We start from the raw sequence: 13,612 nt of genomic DNA on the forward strand, positions 1-13,612 counted from the left end.
TTGCTGCCCTTAGTTTCCCGGATACGGGCTAGGAGACCGGCCCCGCGTTGGGCCAGAGTACTGCCGGTGATGCGGTGACGTGCGGCGGCTGGGCGACGGCGAACGCGAAGGGCTGTGTGGTGTCCACTGAGTTCTGTCAGGTAGTCGGCGATGTCACGTGGTCGTTCTCCTGGCTGTGGACGCGGTGCATTGACGGCGAAGCCACGCATTCCCATCTGTCGGTACTGGCAACGGCGGTATGTGTGTCCGGCCTCGCCGCAGTGTTAGCAGAGTGGGCGATGGTCAGGGGCGCGCCAGACGTCAGTCTTCCTCGGTGCACTGCGCTGGGCCGCTGGCGAACGGTATGACGTCGGCGGGGGTAGTGGCGGCGGTGGCGTCCGTCGACGGAAGTGCGATGGGGCGGCGTTTTGGCGTGGACGGGGAGGAGCGTTGTGGCGCAGTGCAGCGGCGTAGCTCATAGCTTGCGGCTCGGGCAGCGGTGCGTGGGGAATTTGAAGCGATTGCCGAAGTTCTTCTCGGCGATTGAATCCACTTGAGGCTGTGCCGAAGGCAACAGCTTGCGCAGCTGTTCCCGCACGATCGCTCGGATCGTTCCACGCAGGTCTCCGGAGTTACTGGCTTGAGCAGCAGCGCAGTCTGCTGTCAGGCGACGATTATACTGTCTGGTGCGCATGTCCAGGGTCTTTTTGATAGTGGTCGCTTCGGCTACAAATTCTTGGACGGTTTTCGGTGGGTTTCTCATCAGTCCCGCGAAGAGCTCCTGTTTGACCCCTCGCATGAGGAAACGAACTTTTTTCTCCTCAGGCATGTCTGGGTCAGCGTGACGCAATAGTCAGGTCATTTCTTCTGTGAAAATGGCGACATTTTCATTTGGTAGCTGAACCTGGGTCTCTAATAAAGCAGTGGCCCTCTCTTTGCGAGCGACGCTCGCGAACGTTTGCAGGAATGCGCCGCAGAAAACATCCCACGTTCGGAGCGTGGACTCTCGATTTTCGAGCCAGGTCCTTGCGGTGCCTTCCATATAGAAGAACACACGACGCAGCTTTTCGTCATGGTCCCAGTGGTTGAGGGCGGCCACACGGTCGTATGTTTCTAGCCAGGACTCCGGGTCTTCGAACGATGACCCATAGAAAATTGGTGGTTCCCTGGGTTGATGCATGACCATCGTGGGCTGGGACGCTGCGGTTGTCATTGTCGCTGCAGTCGCGGTCATGGCCTTGGTCTTCCGCGCCTTGTCTTGTAGAAGCCCGTACTCCGGTGGTGGCCTTTGCTGTCGGCGGCTTATTCGCTGCTCCTGGTTGGCGTCGGTGTCTTCTCCACGACGTGGGCTGGGTTCACGACTGGACGGGGGCGTCCGGTACTTGAACGAAGCAGCACCTCCACCAGATGTCACGGGGTCGTGACGTGGCCGAAGACAGGAGACTTCGTGTTGGGATTTAACTGTTTATTTGGGCGAACCTGTGCCCGGTAAACGGAAAGTCCAATTACAGCAGCAGTCTCGCACAGATAGCAGTCTCGGACTGATAGCGGCGAATGGAGCGTCGGCCTTCGATCGACAACTGACAAGCGGCGAAGCGCGTCGGCATTTATACTCTTGCCGTCGAATGTTGTAGCGTTATCGCTGGCGGTGGCGTAGGTTCCAGAACAATCTGTACCGTTCGCACAGTGGGCGTGATCTTATCGAAATGATCTACTACAGTCCTAACCTTCTCGAAAACTGCAGGCGCGGTTTGCGCTGAGTATCGTGTGGTGTTTTGGGACGATAACAAAAACTTGGGAAATGGAACGTGGCAATATTGCCGTGACAGGTTGGCCACGTTCAAGTAGCCCACCGCAACCATCGTGGCACGAGGTCCAGGCAGGACTTGGCTGGCATGCGCCACGCGTTCGTGCACTCGGGCTACGGAAAGATGAAGATCGTTGGATCTGTGCAACTCGCCTACTCAGACTTTAACGGCCATAGTCATTAGACTCGTGGCCACAAGTTCGTCCTTATAAAGGCGCTTGTTTTTTTTAGCCTGTCTGTCTCAGAATCACTACATTTCTGGTGGAAGAATGTTATTGAAGGAAGTGAACTCAAAAGTTTGCAAGCAAGTATTTAGACAACAGCAGAATACCAACCCAAAAGGAAAGATTGGTTAAAAAGAGGTGAAGGAAACAGAGAGGCACACGCGGAAAACTTCAATACCTACAAAATAATCACTGGAGACCTAACAAACTTTCAAGCAGGAAACTGCAAAAAAAAATCTACGATATTCCTGGGACAGTTATCTGCTGTTCAAGGCCAGAGCGGGAGTACTACGGACCAAGCCGTACCGAGCCAACAAGAAGGCTCAGGCACATTATGTAGTGCGTGTGGAGAGGAGGAGGAAACGGCTGAACATTTTAATGTTTCGTAAAGGGCTGCACTCTACAGGCCAAGATAATGTCGCCGAACTTTACAAATCATTGGGATTTAGGGACAGTGAATGCAAAATAGACTTAAAAGCGTATAAATAACCAGGGCAAGGCTAACTGCTAGGTTGCTACAATCAAGGTGCGAGTGAAATTCAATCTTTCTACACATAGTGATACTACTTAGCTTTATGGCTAGGTGGCATGAGCCGCCGCCCAATCTAAAGGGCAGGGACGAATACACCCTTCCATTCATCCATCTAATGTATTTGCTCTCGGTAGCGGCAGGGCTGCTTTTACCACTGGCGGTTGCTGAGTGTCTTACTAGAAATGAATCATGAACAAAAACTTTCTTTCACGACGTCTCCGGTGTCGCCTCAAAATTGAGAGAAAGGACAAAAAGTTCAGAGGATGAAGGTTGCCGCGAGAACCCTGCTTTCCCACTTCGCATACAAGCGTAGTGTTCTCGTGCTTTCTTTCACGGCTGCTGGCCACTTGGACGATGCGACCATTCGTAAAATTTGGTTAATCTTTTTTTTATTCGTGTTGTCTGAACAGGTGAGAGTTAAGCTGGCTGCCTTCTCAGTACGATGAAACTCGATCTGCACAAACAAAACGAACTTTTTATTGCACATTTTGTATAAAAAGCAGACATACACGTAGTGTGAAAGTGTCAATCTATAAAAGCAGCTTTAGCTTACAACTGACATACGGATATTATGAGCAAACGTTGAACCCAGGATATCCGAACCAATGCAAAAATTATCAACAACTGTGGGTTAGGCACGTCGTATTTGTGGCAATCACGTTGTTTATGTGATCTACGTAAAATTAACTGCGTAAAGACTAGTCATATCGCCTACGGATCTGAATGTTTTCGCAGAATTGTTCTGTAGGTAATATCATTAAAAATAATGCATTCTTCTTACATGACGGCACGCATAGTTTTCTTAACACGCGTTTACACAACAGCAACACGACACTGACACGACCCCGACGAAGACATGAGGCAGATGCAGACCATGAGCCGACAAGTCGCACGCCGACGGAGTCACCAAGCCCCCTGGTCACTCTAGGCCACGCCTGAAACGACAGCAGGCGGCCGTAGTGTAACATGGTGACAGACCAAAAACACTAGCAAAATGAATCGGCAGGCCTGTAGTCGGCGTGTCGTCAGGATATCTGTGGCTGAGCAAAAAGTTGCCCATGTCTTTGCTTCAAACGACCTTGAAGCCATGAGGAAATTTCGGAAGATATAATAATGCCCTTTCCGAGGCTTCCACGGCGTTAGAATAGACATCTCGCGCACCTGACGAAAGTCTTTTTTTCGCTTTCTGTTTGTGTCTTCGCGCTTTCGGCTGTCAATGCCATGGATTATGGCAGGGGCTACGCCGTGTAGCCGAAGAGGGACAATGGCAGAGCAGGGAGCTTGACTAAAAAGGAGATGCAGGTGTGCAAGTTCAGTTGGTGTTGCTGCGTGTGCCTTCAGTTTGACTACAGAATTGGCTGACGGAAGACTGTGCGCACGACAAAATGCGTACAGTGTCGTTCAGAGACCATCGGCGGACTGTTTGTGTCATAGCAGTGTCAATATGCCAATGACAAAACGAAAAACACTCAAAAAAACAGTTGACCGATGAAAATATTTGTCGCGTCTATCTAGTGTAAACGCGCCTTTACGGAACCTCAGTACCAAACGGCAGTGAAGTTCAAAGGTACGGAGAAGCTTCAAGGTACGGAGAGGCTTGTTCGGGCCTCCTCTATTTTTTGTGTGTGAATGGCGAGAAAGAACGAAAAAAAATGATTGAATTCAAACAATCAGAAGGTTTTTGAAAAAGAACGTCACTAAAAACAGTGTTTCGGCAAGTTGAGTCGTCTTCGTTAGGGCAACACTGTTGGCTTGAAGAAAAAAAGTTCGCATGGTCAAACGTTTGCTCTATCGAAGTTCTCTAGTAATATTTAGATGCTTTTAGTCCATCACGTGTACTTCAGTGACACTATTAGATGTAAATACTCACAAATATTCCAACCGTGGCTGAAGGAATTTCATGAGCAGGAAGCAACCTAGAAGTATTTGACATCATTTGAACTACACGCCGAATGTAAAGAAACAAAAGTTATGTTGCTTAGCCAACTCATCTTCAAGCCTTTTAATAAACCCATTTTTCCGACAGGAGCTGGGTTTCCGTCTCCGTCAATTGGTCAAGCAACACGGCTCTTCTGTCAGTCAAGTCAGGCTTGCAGAAAACTGGGTTTACTCATATTTACCTATGCAAAATCAATACCTGCTCAAATAATGGATCCAAATTCTCGTGCTCTCCCGTTGCTTTTAGGACACACTGGAAAACCTTCGCGGAACTAGAAATCTCCGGGTTAGCGCACCGCAGCACTCCAGAAAACATGTTTTGCCTGATTAAGCCATCTTCAACGATGCATGGTTCACTCGTTCGGCGTAGCTCACTGCAGCTTCTTGCTTGCTTGCTTGTTCCTTTCTTTTGTGGCTCTCACCCACTAAGGGGGATTAGCCAAGAAGCCGGTGGTTAATGCAAGTAAATACCTATAGATTTTCTAGATTAGGGGATAATGATTACTGTGTTTTGACTGTGAAATTAATTTGGCGCAATGTCAGAAAAAAATAGAAAAAAAGGGGGGGAGGAATAATAGAATTTGTTGAATATCTGTGGTGGAATCGTTATATGAAATTCTCCTGAAAGTTGAATCATTGCAGTGTATCAGCTAAATAATAAAAGGTAGTGTGACTAGTAAAATTCGAGAGCTGATCGCTGACTCAGCAAGGTAATCTTGTGTTATATATGAATTCGCCGAGAGCCCGCAGATGTTCCTGTCGCTGTGTCCTAATGAAGTGGCCCCAAAAGACAAAATATTGGGAGTATTAAGTGATATTCCTAATTTTTTGAATAAAATTTTGAAGCAGTTTTTTCTTTGATTTTTGAATCGGTGACATGTGATAAGAAAATGGTCGATATGTTCAGGTTCGTTACAGCTTTAGCACAGAGGGGATGGCACCAGACCAGACCTGTTCAAGTAGAAATTGAGAGGTGGTACACGGTAACGTAGTTTTGTTCCCAAGACTTCCAATTTACGCGTGGAACACCATTTATTATTCCATGTGAAGTGCAGGTACGAGAAATCTGGATTCAGTATCATGGTGTTTGATGAGTTTTCAAGAAGGGAAAGTTTTCTAAACCTCGCTGCTGTTACATAAGCTGTAGGAGGCATGATTGGCACAATCGGAAGATCAAGAGATGTTCGCGCAAGTTTGTCAGCCATCTCGTTTATAAATATACTACGATGGCCTGGCAACCATATCATTTGCACTAGACGAATGTTTGCTGGGAGTAATGATTTAAAAGTCTCTAGTACTGCTGATGTCGACGACGATGATAAGAATGAACACACGGAATACGAGTCAGTCACTATCACAGCTGTCGAATGAGTCGCAGGAAGTTTACTTCTGTTCTCCGCCCGCCACAGCTTGCCGTCTTTATCTTTCTCGTAGTTGACACGCCAACTTAGCCGGATATCTAAGCGCGATCGAACATATCACTGAGCGAGGAGCGAGAAGGAGCGGAGGCAAGCGCTACGAACGCAAGTCAATCACTTCCCGCAGTTCGCCTGAAATAAAAGTAACAAAAGAAGGAATAAGAATTAAAAAAATTTTACAGAGGTATCGAATTTTTCTAATTTCTAAAAACATGTGAAAGCCCATAAAAGCAAACTCTCTTATCAACCTCACTCCGCTGAACCGGATCTAAGGATGCCCGGCAACTACTACGAGCATGCATGTTCCTTGAAACTGAAAGTAGCGATGAGTTTCTGGGGCCTGGCCCACGAATTTGTACACAACTGAACAAAAAAGTTACTTCATACGATTTCAGTCACGAGGCACCACACGATGACTCTCTCCCCTATGACCGCAAAGCGCATGTGAAGGCTAGGCGTTGGGAGAGAGCAGAAAAGGGCTAGAGGAGAGGGTCGCGAACAACTGGATCAGGCGCATGTGGCTGGCATTGATAAAATAGAGGAGGCGCTGATCACGGTGGAGCCGCTGCAGAACTAGCACTTTGAGGTGGTGGCGGCATAGCCTCCAGCCACAAAGAAGGAGCATAAAGGAACAAATGTGACAGATGAATGATATTAGAGAGGGACACATGTCTGTTGCGTCACCATGGGTAAGCGCTCAGAAGCACATGTGATGCAAGCAGCCCTGCCCCTCGTGTGGCGTCGCATCATGACCACTCTCTCAACTAAGGTGAACCGACGGCTCCCGTTGAAGAGTGCGCGTTTGCACTGGCACTGCCCGGTGGTCTCCATCACGGTGGCTTGCCCTTCTCTATCACCCAGCTTTCGCAGTGGCGTTCTCCAGCTGCTTTGTTTGAATCGGAGGAGAGAGTGTGAAGCACAAACACATAAGCTCGAAAAAAATCGGCAGGAGTCTTGACGAAAACCAGCCAGTTTGTCGAAATAGCAGTTCCGCACACACACCTTGTTTATGAATTTTCTATGCTAATAAATTGAATAGTTTGTTGCTGATTTGCCACGTACGGCTTTGAGCATCCATTAAATAGACAAATCTGTTTTACCATTGAATTCACTCAATCTATTTTCAAAGCACTTGTATTTAGAAGATATATTGTATATTTGGTAATGTTTGCGTGAAGTGTGCCCTGATTTTCGTATTTGCGATTGACGTTGTAGACCTTGATTATATTGCCGCGATATAGTTCCTGCACTCAAACAACGCACCCATCACCGCGCTCACAGGGACATACATGCGCGCCGTCTAGTGTTGCGCGAGAACCCAGCTGGCCCCGGCCGATGTGCGCCACACGCTTGGGGCACTTCTTGAAGAAGTAGAAGAAGGAGACATCTTTGGTGTTCTGCTGTAACGTGCCACGACCATAGTCCCTTTGAGTTGTAGGCACAGATTCGCTCTTAATAAATACGTTTTATAACATTCCGAGTCCTTCAACATCGTTACAATATGTCTCTTCACTGTTTTTCAGGTGGCGGCACATCCATCAGCGCAGCGTTAAAGGAGCTGAAAGAGAACATTGCTCGAATCAGACACAACCGGGCTCTTCAGAAGGAAAGAGCGGCAAAGTTCGCTGCATTTCTCATTACAGATGGTAAGAATATGGTACCAAGATCTCGTTTTTTAGTGTTCGCTGTCGATTCACCGCAATCAAGAGTTTTATTTGCACAAGTAGCGGTGCAACCACTTTCAGTGACATAATTTAAAAAATGAACAAAATTATCGGTGACGCTGCACCACTGATGTCCAGGAATCCTGAACATGAACAACTAGTGCCATTTGTTGGGTTCGCTGCTAAACGGCAGCTTAACTCAATGAGAGACGACCTTTAAACATTTATTGCAGCCGAACGCTTGAGTATGCGCTAAAATCATTCCGTATATATAATCTGGGCGTCATTCTCTCGTAGTAAGAGAAAGTTCTCCTTATTCCCCTGAAATGTCTGGGTTCGAGAGCAACGTTTATGTGCTAAGAAAGGCTCCATTAGAGATAACTTTAAATTTATTTATAAAAACAATTAGCCTTCATCTCCTTAACCCTTTCGACCCTGGTGATGTCAATTGCCACCACCGTACAACATTTCCCCTAGTATCTCGGAAACGTAACCAATACTACTCACTCCTCGGGGCATAGTTCTTCAATGATCCCCACTGCAATTGACACCAATATTACGCCACGTTTGTGGAGGTGGCAGCCACAAAGAAGCAGCGCGACCTTGTAGCCGAGGCACGTAAGTTGTGCGGGTAAGCGCCATTTTCGGGACGACGTACCGAATCTGTTTCAGTGAGTGTTAGCCTGAGAGGTAAGACGTTGGTTTTCATTTTGTGTACACCATTGACTGGCAAGAAAAAAGAACCTATTTTTTTTCCAATCACTGGACCCTAATTACCTAATTTAATGCCATGTTAATTAATTCAAAAGTGCTTGTACCAGTGGCTAAATTTGTTTGTTGTCTTCTGAGGTCCTAACTACGAGAAAAACGCGCACAATAAGTGTATCCGACCAAAATAAAAAATGCAGGCCTGAAAGGGTTAAATCGCTCAAGTTACACAATCTCGACAACTCCGACTTCATGCCTGTGAACTTTCGTTGACATCGGCAAAGTTCCTGTTGTTTGACAAGCAATTTTGTAAACACGCGTTTTGCAGTGAAACTTCCTGACAGGGGCACATGGACTTCGTAGCGCTTTCGCTTACTCCAAAACATAAAAGTTTTGCAGCTCTTTTATGTAAGGTTGTTTTTATTTAGGCTGCTCAATATGCGCAGTGTAGTTATACTCTGTAGATCTTACATTGATGATCAGTATTTACACGTCTCCAGTAAATTAGAGCAAAATATCAAAGATAAAAGATCAAAGTGGGCGCGGCGGCAATGCCAAAATGCATCGCTCAAACCGCTTCTTGTTTGCCGTCCAGGTTATGCTTGGCATGCTGCTTTCTTCAGCTGTACCGACATCGGGCAACTCATCAAAGGATTTTCAACGCCTACCCACGAACACTGGACATATCTGGCCTTATCATCGGGCATCGGATGGCGTTGGCTGTCACTTCCCAGCGAACAGCGCAACATCGTCCGAGACCATGACGTCACGGAGCTGCTACTTAAGAGACTGTCTTGGCGAGGAATCCTTCAGTGTCGTGGCAGCAATGCCAAAATGCATCGCTCAAACCCCTTCTTGTTTGCCGTCCAGGTTATGCTTGGCATGCTGCTTTTTTCAGCTGGACCGACATTGGGCAACTCATCAATGGATTTTCAACGCCTACCCACGAACACTGGACATACCTGGCCTTATCATCGGGCATCAGATGGCGTTGGCGGTCACTTCCCAGTGAACAGCAGAACATCTTCCGAGACCATGACGTCACGGAGCTGCTACTTAAGAGACTGTCTTGGCGAGGGATCCTTCAGTGGGCGCAGCGGCAATGCCAAAATGCATCGCTCGAACCCCTTCTTGTTTGCCGTCCAGGTGAGAAAGCAATTTGGCAAATGCCTTCGTAGCAGTAATGTATGCCTGGTTTTGCTGCCGTGCCCACATCTTTTGCTTGAATGGTTCTGTGATTTATCGTCTTCCTTGCGTTTGTTGCTGCTGCTGGCGGGGGAGGTCGAGACTAATCCTGGGCCTCGTGGCACTGTGCTTGAAGAACAGCTCAAAATATTTGCACAGGATATCCAGGAGATAAAGAACGAAAAAATGGTGACCAACCAAAAGCTTGCATTTATAGATAAACAGTTAGAAAAAATAGACAAAATGGAAAAGCAGGTACTTGAATGCCTGGAAAGGGTTGATAAACTAGAAAAAATGGTTGTATCTTTAACTAAAAAAATTGACGAGTTAGATAACAGAGGCCGTAGGTCTAACCTTGTTGTGTATGGTGTCAAGCAACTTGAAACTGAAACGCACCAGGATCTGCTTGACGCTGTTGAAAAAGGAAACTTTGAAGATAACAGTGGAATAAAAACGGCTGGCATAGAAAGAATTCACCGTCTTGGGCGATGGAAGGCTACTGGCAGTCCTAAGAACAGACCTGTAATCTTAAAGTTACTTGACTATCGGGATAAAGACAACGTACTTAAAAATTGCAAGAAGCTAAAAGGAACAAAATACTCAATTAGCGAGGATTTCTTGCCCGTAGTCAGAGAAATTAGAAGAAAGCTCTGGGAAAGAACAAAGGAACACCGAGACCAGAAAGACAAAGTTTGCTTGTGTTACAATAAAGTCAAAATTAATAATCGCCTGTACACCTGGGATGACCAGAGTAGCGACACAGTGGAAGTCGCAAAAAACGGAAGCAGGGAAAACGAACAAGCCGGGCGACCTCGAAACAGCCCTCGACGCTAGTTGTGCTTAACCTTAATGAGCGCAGCCTTATCAATAAAATCGAACACTTTGAAGCAAACCTGATTGCACTCGAACCCGACATTATTTGTGTGACTGGGACTTGGTTACATTATGATATAGGAAACTGTGAGGTGGCTCCACCGGGCTATTTCATTATCCGAAAAGTTAGACCAGCTAGAGGCGGTGGTGTTGCCTTGCTACTAAAACAAGGCATAAGTTACACAGTGATTCCAGACGTTTCGGGTGTAGAGGCGGTTTGGTGTAGGATTCAGCTTGGCAAGCATAATTCTGTGTTGGTGCGGTATATAGACCCCCCAAGCCGAAGCGTCATATCTTGATCAGCTTCTAGATTATATGCAAGATCACATGGCGGCGAGCGGCATAATAATGGGAGGAAATTTCAATCTCCCCGATCATAATTGGAACTCTCTATGCTCATCAAGGGTAACAAACAATATATTGCTAAGTCTTCTGTTTACTTTCAACCTTACCCAAGTTGTTTCTCACCCTACTCGTGTGCAGGGCACTTCAAGCTCCATCTTAGACCTCGTTTTTTTTAGTGATTTCTTTTTGAAAGGGAAATACAACGTCGAAGTCTTTGAAAGAATATCTGACCATGATATGGTTTTGTGTACGCTAACACTTCCAGAAAAGGTTGCTCAACGTGGTACTAGAAAGTCCGTATACGCCTTTAACAGAGCAGATGACGATGCCATTATGACCTACCTAGCCCATGAGTACTACAACTTCCATGAACTGGTCTCAGACGGCTCGGCTGGCTTAGACGAGATTTGGCTCTTGTTCAAAGCACATGCTATGCACTGCTTGAGGCAATATATCCTACAAATTCAAGAGCACTAACAAGTACAACCCATGGATCTCGCGCGATGTAATTCACATAAAACGAAGAATAAAAAGTTTGAGTAAATCTAATCAGGTCCTTCCGAACCCGGACATCCACCAATAAAAAATAAATTCATCAAACAGGCTGCTAAAAGAAGAAACAAAGTTAGCAAGGCAGCACTACTGCAGTACAACGCTTAGCAACATTATCCAACATTCACCCCAAAATTTCTGACGATATATTAGATGTAAATAAAGCAGTGCAAAGGCACTGTCACCCAAGGAAGAAAAGCAACATCAAGAAACGTTTAACGTTTTTTCCATTCCGTATATGCTCCTGTCAATGGCATTGCGCATGCCTACAGGACAAAATATATAGAGAGAAACGAGACGCTAAGTGCACCAGTCATAACCGAAGCAGGCGTGCTTTCACTCCTATTGAAGTTAGACGATAGGAAGTCGACCTGCCCAGACGGAATCCCGAACTGCTTCCTGAAACGCTACGCCGAACCCGTAAGCAAATACTTCTGTCTTCTTTACAACAAGTCAGTTTCAGAACAATGCCTGCTAGCCGAATGGAATATGGCAAAAATAGTGCCTGTCTACAAATCTGGCAATCCTTCTTCTCCGTCTAATTATAGGCCTATTTCTCTCAAATGTACTTGCTGCAAAATTTTAAAGCATATTATACTAAAATATATTACTCAGTTCATCAAGGAAAACAATCTTCTCCATCCCCATCAACATGGCTTCAGGGCTGGTCTCTCTACCGTTACCCAACTTGTAGAAATCCTGCATGATCTCGCTAAAGAATTAAACGATCAGACACAAATAGACATAATTCTACTAGACTTTTCAAAGGCATTTGACCGTGTCTGCCATGCCAAGCTTCTTCAAAAACTCAGACATATTTTAGGGGATGGGCCAATCTCCCGCTGGATTAAGTGCTATATAACTGACCGCCGCCAATTTCTCAAGTTAGGCGCCAGCACTTCTGAAGTTATGCCGGTGCTTTCTGGAATACCTCAGGGTTCAGTTTTGGCTCCTATCCTGTTTATTTTGTTTATAAACGACATTGCTTGTAGGGTTCAATTCAAAATTAGGTTATTTGCAGATGACTGCGTTCTGTAGAAAGAAATACAAAGCCAGCAAGATGAAATAAGTTTGAACAATGATTTCGCCTTGCTAGCACAATGGTGCGAGAGTTGGCAAATGGTCATCGACTTCGATAAAACAGTTGCAATGACAGTTACAAAAAAATCCAAACTCACTTTACCGTATGGCTATGATAGCATCATTCTTAAAACAGCCACTCAGTACAAGTACTTGGGCGTCGTCATATCGTCAGATCTCGGATGGTCGGCACATGTAGATCACGTGACTGGCAAAGCGACGCGAAAGCTAATGTTTTTAAAGCGGGCCTTGCGATACTCGACAAAAGAAGCCAAGCTCTTGGCCTATGCGACGATTAAACGCCCTATCTTAGAATATGCGAGCGTGGCATGGTTCCCGTCTACCCAAAAACACATAGCCACTATTGAGGCCTTCCAGCGCAAAGCCGCGCGTTTTATCTGTAACAGATATAGGCGCACCGACTCGCCTACGCAAATGCTGACAGATATTAGCCTTCACCCGCTAGCCAGTCGTGCGATGCTATCCCGACTCAAATTTATTTACCTAATCCTACACAACAAACTTAAAGTAGATTCGAACACCTACATTTCTTTCAACACTTCTAGAGAAACCCGTCACAAGCATCACCTTACACTGCAAGAATATTTATGCACCAACAATACTTTTAGTTCTTCGTTTTTCCCGCGGGCAGTGCGAGAGTGGAATGCTTTACCCGAGAGGGTGGTTGTGCAGCCCACTGTCAACAAATTTTACGAGCTTGCTGGCCAAGCCATTCCATCAGCTACATGATAGCGATGTTAAAAGGTTTGTACTGATCATTGTCCTCCCTGCCAGTACATTTGTGGTTTAAAAAGGTGGAAGTCGGTATCAACTTTGTATGTTGCGTGCTTGCCTTTTTCTTTCTTTTTCGTGTTATTTTTCAGTGTGTGCACATGTGACTGAGACATGTGCCTCGTTAATAATGTAGGTCCATAATTTTTATCACCTTATACCATTATTTTTTTGTACCCAAACGATTGTATAAGTATGTGAATATAGAATGCTTGTTGACACTTTCCAACGCACTCCTGTAAAAATCCCTGCCGGTATTGACAGTATTGTTAAATAAAAAAATACAAAATAAGAATAGCTGTTCGTCATTCAAAGTAAGAAGTAACAATCGACAAGACACATTAATATACGTTTGCATTTTTTCTGTCATAGGCATGGGTAAATAATGGAACTGTTTAATGTGCAAGGGGGTCTAATAGCGACGTCAGGTAAAAGGCAGACAGCCGGTACGGAAACAAATGCTCGAGCAGTCCAGCGTCTACAGCTCGTGCTCCTGCTCGCGCTTCGCACTCAGC

At 45.8% G+C, this 13,612-nt stretch overlaps 1 protein-coding gene across 12 annotated transcripts in view; it reads left to right on the forward strand.

Moving 5' to 3' along the window:
• LOC119173521 (complement factor B) overlaps nt 1-13,612 on the forward strand; it is a 1,265,978-nt gene that overhangs the window by 728,685 nt on the left and 523,681 nt on the right. For all 12 annotated transcript variants that reach the window (XM_037424323.2, XM_075896490.1, XM_037424324.2 and 9 more), the window contains one exon: nt 7,422-7,544. In XM_037424323.2, coding sequence (XP_037280220.2) covers nt 7,422-7,544 — 123 coding nt within the window. The remainder of the gene's footprint in view (nt 1-7,421; nt 7,545-13,612) is intronic.

This window comes from Rhipicephalus microplus, chromosome 5, assembly GCF_043290135.1.
Source record: "Rhipicephalus microplus isolate Deutch F79 chromosome 5, USDA_Rmic, whole genome shotgun sequence".
NCBI lineage: Eukaryota > Metazoa > Arthropoda > Arachnida > Ixodida > Ixodidae > Rhipicephalus > Rhipicephalus microplus.